Source organism: Pinus tabuliformis, chromosome 8 (assembly GCF_031772625.1).
Source record: "Pinus tabuliformis cultivar Carrire ecotype Pingquan chromosome 8, CPIR1, whole genome shotgun sequence".
Lineage (NCBI taxonomy): Eukaryota > Viridiplantae > Streptophyta > Pinopsida > Pinales > Pinaceae > Pinus > Pinus tabuliformis.
In genome coordinates this window covers 1,816,793,062-1,816,814,340 of record NC_142294.1, presented here as the reverse complement: position 1 = coordinate 1,816,814,340, position 21,279 = coordinate 1,816,793,062, and the positions used below count along the sequence as shown (strand labels likewise).

The 21,279-nt window shown below is 33.4% G+C and overlaps 1 protein-coding gene across 4 annotated transcripts in view; it reads right to left on the bottom strand.

Moving 5' to 3' along the window:
- Positions 1–1,245: 1,245 nt before the first annotated feature.
- The window catches only part of LOC149243539 (VAN3-binding protein-like), an 81,002-nt gene continuing 60,968 nt past the window's right edge, over positions 1,246–21,279 (bottom strand). For 2 of the 4 annotated variants that reach the window (XM_089367823.1, XM_089367824.1), the window contains exons 6-9: positions 2,300–2,512; positions 2,052–2,101; positions 1,795–1,852; positions 1,246–1,618 (exon numbers count right to left, since the gene is read on the bottom strand). In XM_089367823.1, the coding sequence (XP_089223949.1) occupies positions 1,428–1,618; positions 1,795–1,852; positions 2,052–2,101; positions 2,300–2,512 (512 nt within the window). In that variant the 3' untranslated portion in view covers positions 1,246–1,427. The remainder of the gene's footprint in view (positions 1,619–1,794; positions 1,853–2,051; positions 2,102–2,299; positions 2,513–21,279) is intronic. The other 2 variants (XM_089367822.1, XM_089367821.1) reach the window with 1 other exon arrangement.

Sequence of the window (21,279 nt, the reverse complement as noted above, 5' to 3'; positions counted from 1 at the left end):
CTCACTAGATTTTTGCTTGTAGTACTAGTAGTAATTTTTGTCTTCTCATGTCGATGTATGTCAAGGTTTTTCATAGCCAGCATATTTTTATAAGTTTCTATTTACAAGATGGTCTAGCTAGACGAGGTCTTAGCAACTTCAAGACTCTGAATTTATGTTACTTGTCTAGTTTCCCTTCGAATAGACCAATAACAAAAAGAAATCAGTCTAAATAATCCTATTTTACATAATGCAAAATATCTAACTCATAAAAAAATATATGATTATATGATTTAATAATATTATATAGATAATAAAAATTAGAAATATATTTTTTAAGTTTATTTTTTAATAATCAATAAATTAAAAATAACTTTTTAAATACCTTTACATATCAAATAGATAAATTATTTATTCAAAAAATACCCTCAATCAATGCCACGTATCTTTTTGGTACTAATTACAAAACCTACTACAATTATATATTCTTATATAAAATTTCATCATATATTAATGCTAACATTTCTCTACTTCAATATTTTCTCTCAATCCTATAATGATGAAAAACTTTGCCACTACTCAATTTTCAAATGCATAATTTGCTTATCAAAAGAAACACCCAAGCTTTAAGGATTAGATTGATTGAATGAACCCATGTCGTTAAATCACCTTTGATATTGAGAGGTCGCAAGTTCAATTCTCTCGATATCCTTAAGATCAAGCTCTGTGGTCATCAATCTCCAAAATCCATGAACCATATAAAAATAAATAAATAAAACACCCAAGTATTACAAATCTATTCTAGCTTTATAATATCCTTACTTAAAATTTCATATTTTCATTTTTTTTCTTTTTCTAATATTTATAATCAATCTTACAACGTATAAGATTATACATTTAAATATATTCTTTCATTTTCATTTTTACAAATTGAACATTAATAATTATAATAAATTTAAAATTCCAACCCACAATAATAATAATAAAAAAACGATCATTTCGATAACTCAAATAACCAATTTTTTTATAATATTAAAATTAAAATATGTTTTCATAATTAAAAGCAAGTACATAAATACATTTTCTTATTCAAGAAGAAACAAAAAATATATATCAAATTCCAATACCAAATTATATTTATCACATGATGACTCAAAAACAAAAATATATCCCATAATAACTCAAAAGTATAAATATAACAAGCAAATAATAAATTAGAAATACTTATACCATCTCAAAAGTATTTAATTTTCAAGCAAATAATAATTTAGAAATACTAATACCATCTCAAAAGTATTTAATTTTCAAGCTAGAATTATATTCACAAATCTTGTGAAGCATGCCTTTCACATGTCTAAATTCTTATAAATACAAAGATTGTGCTCTAGGTAAGGGACAAAGAACATATGCATCATATACATAGAGTACTTAGAAACATAAAACATATGCTACTTTTCCTTAATTTGACTTGACAAGGATATCAGTTGCGAAACCGTGAATGCCCAAACTTGATGCTCAACGCAATTCTTGAATTCAAGCTCCACGATCCCATGACATGTTTTCAAAGAAAGGCATCTTAATTGGACACCTCCTTGAATCAAGCCTCTTCTTGGCCATGATTGCACCTCTAATATGACACCTGACATAAGCAAAGAAGTGTAGACCTTATAAGTATTTTTTATAAGGTTATTTCAACCTGATCTAGTATTGGTTTTTACTCAAAAATTAAATTAAATTAAAAAATGAAATATTTATATTTGAGTTTGTGTATATAATTTTATATTAAAGCTGATAATTGAATGTGAAGAAATATACTTTCTTTAGCCTTTGTGAAAGCTCCAACTGAATACTTATTACGAACTTTCATAATCACCTGCAATGTTAAGATCATCTAATCAAAAATTATTTTATAGGATTATATTACAACACAGGTAAAATTTCACATCATTAACATGTATATAAAATTAAAATGGATAATAATTTTATTATAGCATAGGTAAAATATCAAATCATTAATATGTATATAAAATTGAAATGTATTATTTGTAGAAAAATTATAAAGAAGAAATAACCTGTGCATTAGTATTAAGAAAGATTGATACTACTCTCCATAGTGATCTTCCTGCAAATAGAAGACAATATGTCACATTTCAAATTATCATATTTGATAAATCTAACTATATGTATGTGTTTACTAGTATGTATCATAAAACTTAGATATGTTTATAAACGTACATGATATATGAAAATCATATATGTACATATGCATAGGGTTGTTTAAATGCAAAAATTAAATATTTATATGTATGAGAGTTGTTACCATTTGGAACATGTATAAGAAGTTCAGTGCCCTTGGCAAGCAATGACTTATTATTGCAAAATTCTGCGTCATTTCCATCAATTAAAGCATCTTTAGAAATAAAACTTGTGGTTGTAGAAATGACATCTCGTTCAAATGGGATAATTGATGAGTTACTCCATTCATGATATTCTTTCTTGGGCCTCAATTGAAGTGTTGTGGCTCCTCTTAAAGCTATAGATATACAAACAAACAAACAAAAATATTAGCTAATCCATATTTTTAAACACGATTCAAATTGAATAATATTTGAAGCATTTTTAAAATTTTAGAAAAAATATTTAAAGAAAATGAAATGATATGAAATTTAAAATGAAATTTCCTTTTAAATTGTTATAATTATCTTTAAAGTTATATAAAATACAAATCAATAAAATCTTAAAAGTTTATTTTGTCCAATATTGTTAACCAAGTGCTTCTGCAAATGCAAGTTATTATCTTTAACTATTATTATTATTATTATTAATCTTTTGAAAATCTTTTAATATCTATTTAATTAGACACAACTCACTCAAATATAAATTCACACTTATATAAGTATACAATTATTTGTCAATTGGTTTTATCTATGTTGGTTAGGAGGAAAGATTTTTTAAGGAAATATACTAGATATGAGCTCAACATGTCACTTGTGGGATTTTAATCTGGGTGGAGAAAAGAATGTTATCTTCTCACCTAGGTTCAAATCCCATACATGACATGTTGAGATCATACCAAGTACATTTTTGTAATGGCTTTGAGACTTGTGGTTGAATGGCCTTGAGCCATAAAACATATCTTACCCTTTCTCGTGGGTTGAAGGGTAAGGTGCTTTATTACATGGGGAAAAATATATACAATTCCCTTTGTGTGGTTAAGAGGTGTACACTAGCTGAGAAGTTTGGCCACATTGGTTATAAAGCATGCTTTTCTCTAAGGAATTGTTCCAAGAGCAAAAGAAAAGTAAAATCACATTCATTCATCTTCCAATCTCTAAAAATAAGTTTATCTGTAGGTGCAGTGCATGCACATTGACTTGTTCATAATTTCAACCATGTTGATGTTATATAAATTGAATTACCTTTTCAAGTCTTCCATCTCATTGATAGAAGAATCACGAGTTCACTTATACAACAAAATTAGTGTTTAAAATTATTCTTTCAACATGCATCATGGATTGAAGCCTTGCCCATGGATTAGTTTTCGTCTCAAGAAATCCTTTAATTTGATTAATTTTGATTCTTAAACACAATATTTCACTCATATTGGTCATTGAACTCATAGAACCATTATTTGATCTTAACATCATTGTAGATTTCATTGTTTAAGTGCTAAATTATGCATAATGATTACTTATATTACATAGCTTAACTAATTATAATTGAACCAAAACCCAAAAATTATTAATAAGGCTAAAGACTATCGAAGAATTTCCACCCCATGATTGAGATTGTCCTAGAAACAAATATTGAGTGGGAAGTGTATAGAACTTGGATTCCTTTGTAGTCAAGGAGAAAATATTATAAATGAGGACCTCATTTAGGAAGACAAAGTTGAATTAAGGAAGGAATTTAAAAAGGTAAAAGAAGCTAGGAAAGAAGGAAAATGGGAAAAACTTAGAAATTCAAAGTTGTTATTAGGGATAGAGACCAAAATGATAATAATAAATGCGAATTTGGAACAATATGGATACTCTTTTGGAACTATCATGGCTTTCCATGGTGCAAAGGTCCAATGTTAAGTTAGATCCTAACTAAAATTTGTTATTATTTTTTAGTTGAAATGTGGGAGCATGAAGACTCTAAGGTCCCTAACATAGAAGGATTTATCCTATGGTCAACATGGAGCAAGTTATTCTATTGTAGAGGGATTAAAGTCATAGTTTGTTACATACAAAAAAAATCTATCCTCACATTTAACTTTACAAGATAGACCTTCTTAATTAGTACATTTAGAGAGAGATTTCAGATATGAATGCTAAGTATATTTATATAATAATATTATATTTCACTCCTATTAATTTTACTTTTTATAAGAAAATAATATATGTAAAACTTGTCCCTATAATAACCTAGAATAAGATTTTATAATCTGAGAAATGAGGGGTTAATATCTCCTTACTATGATACTTTAATGCTAGAGACAACTAATAAAACTATACCTTTAAAGTAATTGTTCCAACTCTAATCTCCCATGGGGCTTTAGCTTGACAGTGAATGGGTGCATTGTTAAGGAACTCCTTATAAAAAGTTCATCGGTTCAAATACCTCATGGGTGTTAGCCTAAAAAGAAATTATTCGAACCCTAATACTTTATGGCTAGATGAGGACATTATTTAGCTCAAAAGAAGTTCTGAAGACTTGACTAAGAATTCATTTGGTACCAAGCTAGTGCAGCTCTATAATTATCAATACCTAATAATTTGAAATGGTGTTATGAAGTGGTTGAATTCAAAATGAATGACTTGTATTCATGGGAAAAGTAGTCATGTCATGTATTATGTGATATCTGATATACCCGTATACAACCAAATAATAGATTTTGACTTTTTAAATGACCATGATCCTGACTTCAATCATAGACCTTTAACTCTAACTCTAAAAATTTCCATGCACAAGAGCCCTATTGGAAAAAAAATGATAATCAAAGACAATTTATTTTCGACAAAAGTAAAATTGACGTTTTTTTTAAGGATTTAAAAGGTGAATTAAATCTCCTTTCTTCTAGGGACAACATTGAATACCTTTATTATAATTTTATGAAAACCCTTTCTGCTTCCATTAACAAGTTCCCTATCAAGGTGTTGTGTAAGAAGAAAAATATAACAACCAACCCTTAATATAACAATGATTGTAAAATTGCTAGGAAATCCATTGGGGATGCTTTTAATGAGACCTTAAAACCTGATAAGATAAATATGTACAAAGCACTAATTAAAATAGAGAAAAGGCACTTCACAAATAGAAAGCAAGAGTAACTTTTGCACCTATCTAAACTTGACCCTACGAAGTTCTCAATGAAAATTCTAACATGTAAAATTAAAGAATATAATATGATTCCCCCAAAGGACTAGAATTCCTACTTAAAAATGTTTAAAAAATCCCTAATGAAATCAACATCATTCCAAAGATTCCTACAAAAGATGAAGTTTTTCTATGGAAGACATAAAGTTTGAGGTTGAGCAGCTCACAAATGGTAAAGCTAAGGACATCGAAGGTTACCAAGCTAAAATATTAAAAATCAAAGGCTTTATTATTATCTCTCACATACACAATCTCTTCAATGTAGCAATCAAGCAAGGCTTCCTTAAACCCTAGACACAAAGCTTCATTATACATTATTTCTAAAATTGAGGATAAAATTTATTCCACTAATAATAGGACCATTATTACTAGCCCAATTTTAGCCGAGATGTATGGAATGATTTTAGAAAAGAATATTGGTGTATGTCTAGAAAGCCATGGAAAATATATAAAGGCAAGGTCGGGTTTAGGAGAAATCATTCAACTATGTACTACCTTGTTGCACTTAGGATCATTGCTGAGGAATTTTAAAACCAATCTCATATGTTGTTTCATTGACTTTAGAAAATCTTTTGACATAATGCTTGTTGGGGTCCCAAGGTCACACTATGTCATGTTATAAGGCAAAGCTTGGAAACATCTAAATTCGATTTAATCTGTTGTTACTGGTTTTGGTTTTTGTTGAGAAATTTGTGTGTAAAATCACCTATGTTTATTTAATCTACTAAGTGTTTCTGCATTTTTAGGTTTCAAGTGATCTTGTGTTCAAGCTCTCGATGTAAATTTTCAAAAAGAAAATAAACGTAATGGACAAGTTGTATCAAATTAAATTAGACATTATTTGTGTTCATTGTCAACATTGCATCTATTGAATGACTGTGTAAATCTTACTTCAAATTATGTTTGTGTTTCATGTCTAAACTCCAAATATAATTTTCATGCACTCTAGTTTCCTTTATAAAGTTTGTCACGAAATACAAAGAAACATAAAGAGCCATTTTCAACCATTCAATTTATATTATCTTTCTATTTAGAATTTTAGTTTTTGTTGGGAATATAGTGTAAACTTTATTTCTAATTTAGCTGGAATTTTTTACACCCTTTAAACCTAATAATTTCTTACATTTTAGCTTCAACATAGGCTTTCGCAAGAAAGTACAAGATGCACCAAACAAATTCCAGCCAAATAAAGTTTTCAATTTTTGTTTTAAATCTTTGATTTCTTTTGAGAATCTAGGTAACTTGGGAAAGTGTCAATAATTAAAAATGGCTTTGATGGGCATGATTTCCACTATTTTCAGTTACAGCATCCATGTTCCTTGGGTTTGACATAAAAAATAAAATAAAAGGGTTTAAAGAGGAAAAATGGAGGACATATCTTAACAAACAAAATGAGAAATTAAGAATTAATTCGAGCCTTCTAAAATTAGTTGGACAACTAGGAAATTAAGAATTCAGTTGTAAGAAAACATAATAATTTGAATTTTGCATTTTCATTGAAAACTCGTGTAAAAGTTCATCAAAATAACAAAGATACACTTTCAACAATCTTGACAAATTCTACAAGAATTAAAGAAAATAATCATATTGATTCAAAATTTCCTTCAATTTCTATAATTACAAACACATTCCACCCAAAATCAAGTTTACAACATGAATCTGCTATGAAAAATCTCCATAACCGCATTAATATTGTCCAAAAATAAAATTACAAAGTGGGTTCTTAGAATTACATGGAGAAGATGAATTGAAAACCCAAAGCGCACTTCAAAATTCCTCCTTAGACAACTTCAAAAGTCCTAGAAAATTCTAGGAAAATTTTGACAAATTTTCCCCTACACCAAAAAATTTCTCCCTAATTACATCAAAATGAGGCCAATATATAGCCCTAAACCACTAGTGGTATTCAAAAACCATTAAGAAGCTTTTACAAAATGATAATTTTCATGTACCTAGTTTATTCTAGAAGTATCCAGTAAAATTTTCCTATTGTAGGGTGGGTCCTATTTGATTTGGCTGTAGTGTATTATCCTTCTCTCTCTTTCCTAGGTGTTGGTTGGGCTGTGCACTACCTTGGCTGGGTTTCCAGTAGTGTTGGCCTTGGTTGTGTAGATGCCAATGTTGATGGCTGAGGTCATGAATGTTGTTGTGATGGAGGTATGGAACTAGAGCCTACCTTTGCCATAGATGCATATGGCATTGGTAATTTTCCCCTCTGAGCAACCAATTTATATAGGTCCAACATACCTCTCCATTCCTTTCCCAATGGGATATCTCACACTTGTCCATCCAAGATTGTCCCTTTGAAAGTTATGACCATTTCATAGTCCACTTTACCCTGCTTTCTGAAGATACTCTTTAACATGAATAAAATGTCAAAATAATCTTCATACAAACTTACAAGATCTTTTCCCCACATCAAACGATCTTCCTCTCCAAAAACTTTATGGTATTCTTTAATTTCCTTGAGGCTCTTCATGAGTAATTATTTGGAATATAGATATCTATTCGCATCAAAGAAAGGTGGGAATTTCCTCTTGTGTAGCATACATTGATCTCCAAAGTCTTGTACTTTGTAGGAAATCCACAAAATTCTGATTTGCTAATACGAGCATTCTGACCAAAAAAAAATAAAAAATAATAATAAATAATAAATTAAAATTAAAATAAAAAAATAAAATAAAAATAAAAATTAAAATTCTCTACTAGATGCAGTGGAATAGGATTAGAAAAGAGCAGTCACACAATCCAAAAACACAAAATTGTCTAGGGAACCTAACTGGGAAAAACCTATGCTTGTTTGAGAATTTTATTGATAGAGAAACTAAGCAATTTGTCTCTTACAAAATACAATTGTTTCAATTTGAAAGACACACTTGTCTTTCTTGCTTGATCTAAGCTTTAAACCCTTGCAAGATTGTTGATATATGCTATCCTCTACCAACCTGTGCACAAGCTTCTCTTGTGCACTCTTCCTCTCATAAGCTCCACACACAAACTCACACTTCCTATTGCTTGGTCTCACCAACTTGTGCTCACCAAAAAAATGATTAAACTTGTGCCTTGATTCCTCCTTTAAAAGGAAATTTGAATAGCTAAAATTAGTGAGTTTTCTAATTAAGGAATGATTTTGTGATTGATTAAGTTTGCATGAGTTAACTTTTCATGAAACTAGTCCTATTTCAAGTCAACCACTTGAAACTCAATCACTTGTGTTTTTGCTCAATCAACTCACACTAGAAAATCAAGAACTCAACTTTCAATTTCAACACATCAGTTAACTACATCCTAAATCTTCCTAATTTTATAGGATTTATTTATAAATTATAGGAACTCAATTCATGCACAAGAAGTAACTTGTTCTAGCGCCTACTATTAAGGAAAAAATCAAGGAACCCTTTTCTCGCTAATATTTTCAACACTCCCTTCCTGGAAGAACCTCGTCCACCTGGATCTGACTCCAACACTACCATGTTATCTAATGTTGTAGTTTCTCCCTCTAAACTAGAAGACTTCCTTTCTTTCTTATGCCAAACCTAATTTGAAGACCTATTCTTTCACACCATGCTATGTGAGTCCATCACTTCTCTATTCTGACCACCTCCTACCTTATTGCTCAAGGTTCCTCTCCCTAAAGACTTGCATCTCCATCTTCATAATATTCCACTATAAGTGAATGTGCATCCTTTAGGTCACTGATCTTTGGCCCATTCAATATTCCCTCTAGTTGCTTCTTTGTCCATCAAGGATGCAAACTCATAGGGTATTCTGTTGGAAAATGTATCTAGGTTTGGTCTTCATTAAATGTATTTGAGTCATCTTGTAATGTACATGTCAAGAGAATAAAGAAAAGAATTATTATTATTATTATTGTGACTTATTAAAGCATGGGTTTCATGCTTAGGTCACCACGCTTTAGGTCATAGTCCCGATTGAGGACTTCTAGGATTTATTTTGAGTCAATAGAGTCATTGTAATTTTAAAGAGACCCTTCTTGGTCTTTTCAATCATGTAAAAAATTTAATATTGAGTCAAATATGATTTATGTATCCTCCACAGCAAGTTGGCCTAAGGACATCAATTCAACCTCCCTTGAAGCCTATAAATAGAAGCGAGTTGAATTCATTTGGAGCATCTCATCTCAAGCAAGTTTGATATCTCTAAGGAAGTCAGAGAAGTGTGAAGTGTGTCTAAGGAGGCCAAAGGAAGTGTGAGTTGGGTGGAGTCTAAGGAGAAGAAGAAAAAATAAATTTTTGTGCCTCCATCTCTTTGTTTCGTGCCCTAGTTTGGGAGGTCAAAGTCTTCCGATTTTTGCTAATATCGGAAGCTTCCTGATGATGGAAGTTGCTACATAGTCGAAGTTACTAGAAGAAAGGTTGAAGATCTAGGAGGCTGACTTAGTGTGGAGAAATTTTTTGCCCATTGTCTAGGGTGAAGAGTCTCAAATAATACTAATACTATTGAAATGAAGAGAATTTTGACTAGGTTTTCCCCTTGAGGGGGGTTTTTCCCTGACATAGTGCCTATATTTGATGTCCATTGTTTTATGTGATTTTGCTTTGGTAATTTCTTGATGAGCTAAAAGAAAGAAGATATAAAGAAAACCTAATAATAAGTCAATAACATCACAAGTAATTATCAAATATAAGAAAATATTCTTGCCTTTCCGATTTTCTAACATGGTATCAGAGCCTTGGTGAAGAAAGAAGAAAAAGGTAGTCTCAAACACTTGATCAAGGAAACATTAAAAAGGGTTATTTCAGGGAAAAAGTCCACTATATTCAAGGAATACGAATAAAACAATAAAGGGAGATAAAAAACTTGAAGGAGCTTCAAACTATAGGTCCTGGAAGAAGAGGATTAACCTCATCTCTGAAAAGAAAAAGGTACTAGACTTGGTCAAAGGAAAGGTAAAGAAGCTTACAGATGATTCTAGTGATGTTGACAAAGTAAAATCCAAAGAATTGGTGGCCATGACTCTGATGGTAGAAGGAATAAAGGACAATCTTGTCCCATTTATAGCCAACATCAATCATGCTTAATAATGTATGAAGCCTTGTCAAAGTTATTCAATATTAAGAACATTGGTCAAGTGGCAAGATTGAAGAATGAACTAAGGACCACAAAGATGAGTAAATAAGATGTAGTGGCCTCCTTCTTTGTGAAGATAGCAAGAATCAAAGATTATCTTTTGGTTATTGATGATTTTTTTCCAGACAAAGAACTCATGATCACCACTCTATTAGGATTTCCACCTACTTGGGGTGAATTTTCTGCGGGACTTAATAGTTGGAAGGAAGCTTCCACTTTTGATGAACTATGGACTTCCTGCAGTCAAGAAGAATTGAGAATATCTCTAGTTTCCAATCCTAAATAAGTATCTAATGTGTACACTACTCAATAAAAAGGAAAGAAATCGAAAGGACCAAGTAAGAAAGTAGACATTTCCAAAGTAGAATGCTATCAATGTCATAAGAAGGGTCACTACATGAGTGACTGTCCCATTAGTCCAAGGAATAAGAAGAGGGATAGAGATCATGCTAATATTGTTGAAAAAGAAGATCCAAAGAAAGTCAAACCTGAAGAATCTGATATAAGGGGCCTACACTATTAAAACTTTGCTTCTAGTCCTAGATATTCTATTTTTTATTTTTTATTTTTTAGAATTTATAGGGTTTTAACATGTTTTTGGAAAAAGACATTGTTTGTTTTTGTAAGTTTATAGGTATCCCTCAAGGGGAGACCCCAAAAAATCAAAAAGATAAGTATCTCATTTCCTTTCAGTTTTTGGTTTCATGTACTCATTTAGTTTTGATTATATTAAGACTAATCACCATTCTCACTGTCTTGATTAGGAAAACATCTACTATATTCTCAAGCAGTATGAAAAAGAACCTCTCAAGACAAGGTTTGTCAAGGAACAAAGGTATGCTTTAAAATTTTGTTTTCTTTATAATAAATGTTTATTCATTTGACAATCTATTACTAACATTGTTGTGTCTAGCTATAGTGAATACTATTGATTCTTATTTTGGGTGATTCATCACTTGATAAATCTACCCCTCTTATTCTTAACTGATTTTATAGAACCATAGAAAGGTTATTTGTAAAACCCTAACCTAATGGTATGCTAATGTGAATGTATGAAACCCTAAACTACTTAGGGACATTGAAAAATTCTATTTGAATTTTTATTGACGATTTCATGTTTTTGGTATGATCAAGAATACCTAACTTGTTAGGGTTGAATGATAAAGTCCCAAAATTTTGAAATATTGGTAATGTTGGGTTTGTTATGATTCTACATTGAAACCCTAAAACATTAGGGTTTGTTGGAATGTGTAAGCAAGACCCTTATAATGTCTTAGAGATGATTTCCTTGGTATGTGTGTGTTTTCTGATCAAACCCTAGTCTAATGTGTTGTCTAACTCTTATTGATATTTGTTAATTTGGATTTGACTAACACATGATATGAAATGACTATGCATGATGATGAAGTCCTAGATGTATGAGTTGACCTATTTTTGGTGGTCATGAATACTAGGGTTTAGAACTAAGCTCTAGCCAAAGTTTGTCTTTCTAGGATGATAATATTTGTGAAATTATAAGATTTTGAAGATAAACCTTAGTAGAAGTAAAAATCTCTGATGATTTGAGATTTGTGTAAGATTAATGAAATCTGAGCTTTAGTTGGGATTGATGTTTGATTGAAAAATCTAGGGTTCGCAACTAACCCTAGTGGAACTTGGTCATATTAATGACTAATTTGTGATTAGTTTTGATTGATTCTCTTGTATGAAATCTAGGATTTGTATGAAACCATAGTGGAAAGTCTAACATACGAATTCTGAAAGTTGTTAGATGCCCTGTAGATCTATATTTTTTTGAATTGTTTCTAGGGTTTTCTCTATGTTCTAGTAAGGGTATGTGATCTGATATTCACCCTATGAGTGACCACAGTTAAAGATTTATTGAATAAAGGTATTACAGGCTCATGTGCTAGTGTGTGTCTATATTATTTAAGCAACGAATTGATCAAATTGCCAATACACAGACATTTAAAATGGAAAGACAACAGAGAAATACAGTAAGCAATACAAGAACACAAGCAATTAATAAGGAGTTCACCCTATTCTCTAGGGCTACATCTCCAGTCGAGCTTTCAATGGTGGCCATGTTTTATTGTGTCTTAAGTAGAAAATTACAATGCAGGGACTAAATATAAGTCTCCTGAGATGGAAATTTGCTTGGCAGGGTGGTTCTTGGATTCCCAAAGCCACTTGAGTACACAGACTTCTTTGCCTACCAACTCTGTGACCTTCCTGTCTACAATGGAGAGAGCCCAATGTGGTGCTCAGTCTAGACAGATCCTCTTTGGGATGGCTTGAATCTCTCAAGCTCTCTGGTGCTCGATGTTGCCTCTAGTCAGCTCAGCCCTCTGGCTTTCATCTTCTGCTTTTGCTTCACTGTCTTCTTCTCTCTGTGTCCTGTTCTCCTCTCGGAGTTCTGATTTCTCTGTCTCTCGGGGTTCTCTGTCCCTCTCTGTCACTGACTGACTGTGTATTCTGTCTCTATCCATGGCTTTTAGGTCGTTCGTTCCCATGTTTGTTTGGTTCCTCTTTCGCATCTGTCGATTCACCTTCTGCAGCTACACTTGGAGTTCCCTATTCGGTGTCAACATCAGCACTCAGGGAGTGGCCACATGTCCTCCTCTAAACAGCACCAACCTGCTTCGTCGGTTCATTTCTTCAGTTACGTCGTGGATGAAGTCTTCCTCCACCATGGCAGTCAAACAGACTTCAAATCCTTCTAAATCATGGCTTAATCCTTCGTCGATTCCTCTTCCTCCATCAGGCACGATCTCAGCCGTCCGATCTGGATCCCCCAGATCCAACGCCATACGCACATTTCGCGTGGTTGACTTGCTTGACCATTAGTGCACAATCAACAACGATTTTCTCTCACCCCCACTTGCCACACGTCGATCGTTGAGTGGGATCGCTCCGCTTCCATCCAAAAACGCTTACCGTTTGAGGGTGCCCGGATCAATACCGCCGGTTTCCAGAGCGTGGGTCCCACCTTTGTCCTTTTAGCGCTTTTCGCCTTTTCGCCCGTGGTTCTTCGACTCCCCACGCGATTGAGTGCTCTGGGCTTCTCCATTTCAACCCTTTTTGCCCAACGATGCATGATTAGTGCTAATTGTGCATCAAAAATCACCTCAATTTCCTGATTCAGGCCTCCAAGGGGCTACTTTGACCTCCCACGCAGACTCCATGGGCCTAAGTCAGCGCGCTTTGACCGAGGTCCTTGTCGTTCCACGCTGGCGGCGATTTCCACTGGTTCAGGGGTGTTTTTGATCGCTGTCTTGGATTCTTTAGAGATTTGCCTCGACCTGATACAGTCATGGTTGCTTGACAGTTCTTTATGGATCCAATTCGGATCAGTATGTCACACCTTTGAAAGAAACATTGAAACCCTAGATGGAATGGAAGTTGTTATGAAGTAGTCTATGGTTTATGACAAATTCACTAGAAATATGTTGAATAATATGTGTTTCTTTTTTAAGTTTGGGTATTTGATACATGTAAGGATGGAATGCTTTCGTAATTCTGATATGAATAACTTCATGCTTCTATAGTTTTGGTTGTATTTTCTATCTAAGTTGTGCAAGTACACAATATTCAACATGGTGAAGATATTCATTGATGTGATAAGAATGACGGGGATGATGATAACTCTAATTAAATGGTTGGAAGCCACGAAATATTCTCCAATGACAAAAACATAAGAGATATCCATTATATTAAGAGGGAGTCTAGATAAAGAGATACTCCCAGGTTGAGAGGGAGGGCATAACTTGGTTAGATTGAAGAATGAATTTAGAAGGATATGGAAAGGAAAGTGTATGATTGAGGAATATTTTGTTAGAGATTCATTTGATAGTCCTATCAAGTTTTTTGGAAGATCCTGGAGCTTTGTATTTGATTATGTACATACAAAAGTATATTATTAATTGGGGTTGTGTTTGTACAAGTGAATATCTCAAAGGTTTTGATAGCATGTTGGGTACCAATTAGTTTGATTGGGAGAGATGGTTCATCCTTGATCTACTGGATCAAGGAGTGCTTAGGATTTGTGATTGAAACATTTCTTGGGAGGACATCTGGCCATCACATTGTGTTGACGTCTAGGTCCCCAAGTTGGAAAGGTGGTGTTTATTATAGAGCTCGTTTTTTGGATACACACCTGGATATTTGGGTTGATGGTTAACAAGTTTGATGGTACCTAAAGAGGCTGAAAGTTTGGGTCCATCTTAGTCCCACTCAGATAGATTTCCCCGGTCAGGAATCTAGTTTGTGGCATTGTGGTGCCTAAATTGTTGAGAGACCAATGGATAGATTTCCTTGTTCATGAATCTAGTCCATGGCATTGCGCTACCTAAATTTCTTCATGGTTCATATAGTTGGTATCTTCCTTGTCCTTTTATATGATGAATACCTCCTTAACTAAGAGGGAGTGTTGGAAAATGTAATTAGGCTCACTTTTCATTAAATGTATTTGATTCACCTTGTAATGTACTTGTCAAAAGAATAAAGAAAATAATTTTTATTATTATTATTGTGACTTATTATAGAATGGGTTTCATGTTTGGGTCACCATGTTTTAGGTCAAAGTCCCCATTGAGAACTTTAAGGGGTTATTCTGAGTTAATAGAGTCATTGTACTTTTAAAGAGACCCTTCTTAGGCTTTTGAATCATGTAAAAAGGTTTAGTATTGAGTCAAATATAATTTATGTATCCTCCACATCAAGTCAGCCTAGAAGAGATCAAGTCGGCCTAAGGACATCAATTCAACCTCCCTTGAAGCCTATAAATAAAAGCAATTTGAATTCATTTGGAGCATATCATCTCAAGAAAGTTTGACATTTCTAAGGAAGTTGGAGATTCAAGTGCAAAGTGTATCTAAGGAGGCCAAAGGAAGTGCGAGTTGGGTGGAGTCTAAGGAGAAGAAGAAAAACAAAATTTTGGTGCCTCTCTCTCTTTGTTTCATGCCCTTAGAGTTTAGGAGATCGAAGTCTTCCAATTTTTGCTGATGTTGGAAGGAGCCTGATGTCGAAAGCTGCTACATAGTCAAAGTTTTTGGAATAGAGGTCGAAGATCTGGTATGTTGACTTGGTTTGGAGGGAAGGTTTGGTATTTGTCTCGAGTGAAGAGTCTTAAAGAATACTATTTAAAGGAAGGAAATTTTGATTGGGTTTTCCCCTTGAGGGGGGTTTTTCCTTGGCATAGTGCCTATATCTGGTGTCCATTATTTTATGTGTTTTTTATTTGGTAATTTCTTGATGAACTAAAAGAGATAAGATATAAAGAAAACCTAATAAGAAGTCAAGAAAATCACAAGTAATTATCAAGTATAAGAAAATCTTTATGCCTTTCTAATTTTCCAACATCTTCAACCTGCCCACTACTTGCCTCATTGATGCTAGACAAAAGACATGTCTTTGGGCAATGGAGGTTGTCCATTCTCACTGTAGAAATCCATCTCTACACAGTGAACTAGGGATAAATATTAAGACCTCTTTGCTACTTCCTTTGTCCCTTCAAGGATCAATCTTGAGCTTCAACAATTTTGTCGTCCAAATTTGTTGTCCTCCTTAAATGCAATACATAGGGCACCTTCTAATTTCCCTCCAAACAATACATAATATTGTTAGGTCCCTATACTACTAGTGTAACCCCTTATTGTTATTAGTGAAGCCCCCTTATTATATTGTTGTGCCCATGTAGTCCCCATATTGTTATTATTGTGCCCCATAGAAACCCGCTATTTTTATTGTTGTGCCTTTACATTATTATTGTTATGTCGACTCTGATTACATTATGACCCCTTAGATTCTTATATATAGAAAGGAGGCCTTGTCATTTGTATCATCCAAGAATTGTTCATTTGTGTAATGTAAAGGAGGTTTCCCCCTCGAAGAGGTTGATTTGAAGTCGTTGATCTATATTTTCTATCTTTTTGTGAGCTAGTTTCATAACATTTGGTATTGAAGCTTTTGGATTCTAAGGTTTCTCTGCTCCAAATAGGTCATCAAGGAATTTTCAATATAACTTTTTTTTCTACGAATTTTCCGAAGCTAAAAAGAAATCCATATGATCCAGAATTGTTCTAAACATCTAGTCCAAATTTCAGATCTTTTCTCGCTACATTTTCGGATATATGATCTGAGGACGTTAGGGTTTTTGCAAGCTCTAGAATTCCATATTAAACAGGTTGTTGTGGAATATTCGCTATAATTTTTTTCTACAAAGGTTCAGACTCTAAAATTGAAACCCATTTGAGCTGAAATAATAGTGAATCTTGGGGCCGAATTTCAGATCTTGTTTTTCTATATTTTCGGATACATAGTCCAAGACATTTAGGGTTTTTGCAGGCTTTAGAATTACATCCCAAACAGGTGACATGTGAAAAATCGTCATAACTTTCTCTCTAAGCATCAGATTGAAATTTCGTAAGAATCTACAGAAATACGACGACTTTAGGATTGTGTGTATTGTTTTCAGGTCCGAAGGTTGAAACAGTAACATGTGGCACTTCATACAAGTTTGATCTATTGAAAAAGTATATAAGAAGGCCATATTGGGAGACTGGGCATAGCCCTTTCTTGGAGAATCCAATTTCATTCAAACTGGTGGCATTGGAAAGAGGACATAGAGGGCTACTATAGGTCACTATCTTAGAACTTGGAGATCTGAAGTTACAGAGTTACAGTCATTTCAAGATTGAGCTCCTAAAATCAAGAAAAGGCGATACGAGGAAGTTTGATTGCAAGGATCCGATAAATTGGATACTACAGATGGAACAATATTTTGATCTACATGATGTACAACTGTTAAAAAAGGTATGTATTGCATATTTATATTTAGAATCGAATAAATTTTTATGGTATAAAGGCCTTCGTTCTCATAATCCACTTGTCACTTGTTCAATTTTCATGGAGGAAATGATAGCACAATATGAGGATACAAAGAGAAACACCTTCTTTAGCCAATTGATAAATATCAAACAAAAAGGTTCAATGGCAGAGCACATTGAAGACTTCCAAAAATTGAATATAAGGGTAAATGATGTTCCAGAGAAGAAAATGATTGATGTCTTCATAAGGACTTTAAAGGATAACATTCAACATGAGGTTCGTCTTTGGCAACCTGATTCATTGGAGAAGGCATTCATGTTGGCAAGAAAAATTGAAAGCGTAATTATGGAAACAAGGAATCATACCACTCACAACTATAAATATGGAAGTGTTTTTTCTCCTAGCCTTCCACAGCCTACAAGGTTTACACCACAACAATTGGAAGAAAAAAGAGAAAAGGGGCTTTGTTACATTTGTGATAGCAAATACACTGAAGGTCATAAGTGTGCTGAGAAGAAATTATTTTACATAAATTTTGAAGAGGAGGAAGAAAAGGATCAAGAAACATAAAAAGAAGAGGATATACACCAAGAACCAACCCCAGGGAAAGAAGAAATGAATCCGATCATATCTTGTAAAGCATTGGCAAGAATTACCACTCCTCAAACTCTCAAGATAGAATGACATATCAAGAAGAAAAAGGTTCAAGAAGTGAAAGATCACATAGAGCATCAAGAAATGAATCCAACCATATATTGTAATGCATTGGTAGGAATTACCACTCCTCAAACTATCAAGATAGAAGGACATATCAAGAAGAAAAAGGCAATAGAGTTGATTGATTCGGGCAATACCCATAATTTTATTCATTGTAAGATAATGAAGGAATTGAATTGCTTCCTATATCCAACACGAGAGTGTCAAGTGATGGTTGCAAATGGAAGAACCATAAATTTCTCTGGGAAGTGCCATAATATCAAGCTATCCATGAGAGAATATGTTTTGAATAGTCTAATTCTTTCCATTCCAATGGGTGGTGTTGATGTTGTATTAGGAGTCCAATGGCTACAATGTTTGGGTACGCTAACTTTTAATTTTCAAGAACTCTTATTGAAATTTTTTCAGAAGGAAAGGAAGTTGAATTAAGGGGTATCGTAAGAAAACCAATAAATATAATCAGCTCTAATGGCATGACAAAGCTTCTAAAGGAAGAAAAACATGACGTAATTACACAATTATGTTCGCTAGAGGTTCCCACGTCGAAATCATCTATTTCTCGAGATCTCCAAAAAGTCTTGGACAATCATTCCAAGATATTTGAGACTCCCAAAGGCCTCCCACCTATTTGTGATCATGATCATGCTATTCATTTTCCACGAAGTGTTCCTCCAAACATCAGACCTTACATATATCCCTTTGCACAAAAAAGTGAAATTGAACGTATGGTTGCAGAAATGATAGAGGCTAGTATAATTCAACCTAGTAAAAGTTCTTTCTCTGCTCCATTAGTATTGGTGCACAAGAAGGATGGATCATGGTGCATGTGTCTGGATTATAAATAGCTCAACAAGCACACTATTAAAGATAATTTTCCCATTCCTCTCATTGATTAATTATTGGATGAATTGCATGGAGAAATTTACTTTAGCAAGTTGGACCTTCATGCAGGGTATCATCAAATCAAAATGAAGACTGAAGACATTATGAAAAAAACATTTAGAACTCATGAGAGTCATTATGAATTTTTGGTCATGCCTTTTGGCCTTACCAATGCACCTTCTACATTCCAAGGTTTGATGAATTCCATTTTCAAACCCTTCCTTAGAAAATTTGTGTTAGTATTTTTTGAGGATATACTAATCTACAACAAGTCTTGGAAGGATCATGTTCAACATGTTGATAGAGTGCTCAAACTATTGGACGAGAAACAATTATATGAAAAAACCTCCAAATGTTTCTTTGGAGTACAAGAGGTGGAATACTTGGGTCATATTGTATCTCATGAAGGTGTTAAGGTAGACCCTCAACAACAACAAGCTCTCCAACTCTTAAAGGATAACCTCACTTTGGCACAGAATCGAATGAAACAATAGGCATATCAACATCGTAGTGAAAGAAGTTTTGATATAGGTGGTTGGTTGTTTTTATGAATACAACCATACAAACAAATGTCCCTCAAGCAAGCTAAGAAGGATAATAAATTATCACCAAAGTACTATGGTCCTTACAAGGTGCTGCAAAAGATTGGTACTATGGAATACAAATTGGAGCTTCTTGCATCTTCTCGAATGCCCCCCAGTTTTCCATGTTTCATGCTTAAATAAGTTTATAAGTGACAAGCTCCCAATTCAAACAATATTGTCAGAACTTGACGAGGAAGGAAAAATCATATTGGAACATGAAGCAGTCACGAAAAAAAGAACCCGACAGCTACGAAATCAATCAATTTCAGAGTATCTCATTAAGTGGAAGAACTTACCCTTTGAAGGTTCCACATTGGGAGGACGAGAATTTTATATAGAAGCATCCAAAACTACTCAAGCATTGAGGACAACACTTTTTGAAGGAGAGGGGCATGTTAGGTCCCTATACTACTAGTGTAACCCCTTATTGTTATTAGTGCAACCCCCTTATTATATTGTTGTGCCCATGTAGTCCCCATATTGTTATTAATGTGCCCCATAGAATCCCACTATTGTTATTGTTGTGCCTTTACATTATTATTGTTATGTCGACTCTGATTACATTATGACCCCTTAGATTCCTATATATAGAAAGGAGGTCTTTTCATTTGTATCATCCAAGAATTGTTCATTTGTGTAATGTAAAGGAGGTTCCCCCCTCGAAGAGGCTGATTTGAATTGGTTGATCTATCTTTTCTATCTTTTTTTGAGCTAGTTTCATAACAAATATGTCCACCAAAACTTTCGTAAATGTAGACTCAAACACTTAGAAAAAATCAACCTTGGAAAAATACAAACATACCTTTGGTTTTTGTTATCACTGGACTGGAATAGGTTGGGTTGTGTCAACTCTCAACCCATCCTAAGTATTTCAAACCAAATTTTGATTAGAATTTAGCCCTTCCAATCTGAGAGGGCTCTCTCAATATACTTAATTTTTTTGGCTATGATAAGCTCAAAAATACTGATGGCTAACTCTAGTTTTCTATGTGATTTTTTAGGTGAAGGAATGTGAGGACAACCACCACTAGGCATGAATTCAATTAAAGAAAATCAATTACAAACAATAGTGTTTTGTGGAAGCTGAGGCATTTTTAGTTTACTAATGTGAATATGGGCATTTACAGTTATCACAACAAATTGAAAGAAGTTAGAGCAATATAACATTGAATTCCAAGTAATCAAATAAGCTTTGAAAACTGATAACAACATAGAAGCATGATAGGATCGAATTGAGACCAAAAATGAATCTCAGGTTAAAACGGAGTATTGCTGCAAACTGTATTTCTATTAGCTAAAAAGTATACAAAAGTGGTGTTCTAACACCATCGATCCCCCCATTCTCAAAGTCAAGAAACTACACATATATAGAGTGAGATCTCTTTTACAAAATCTTCCAACTGGGCTAGATTCGATCAACAACTAAGAGATCTAATCCTATTTGATTAATAAAACATTAAGCCTTCATAGGAATTTTCTATTTTAACGGATTTAGAATACAAATGGGAGTCACGTACAAAGAACCTATCTAACTGTTATAATTATTTAGGAAAATAAAATTGTTTGAAGTGTAGCACTGTATTTAGAACATCTATGTTAGGTCCCTATAATACTAGTGTATTCCCACATTGTTATTAGTGTAGCCCCCTTATTGTTATTATTGTGCCCCATCGAAGCCCACTATTGTTATTGTGATGCCCTTTCATTATTATTGTTATGTCAACTCTAATTATATTGTGACCCCTTAGACTCCTATATATAGAAATAAGGTTGTGTCGTTTGAATCATCCAAGAATTGTTCATTTATGTAATGTAAAGGAGGTTTCCCCCTCGAAGA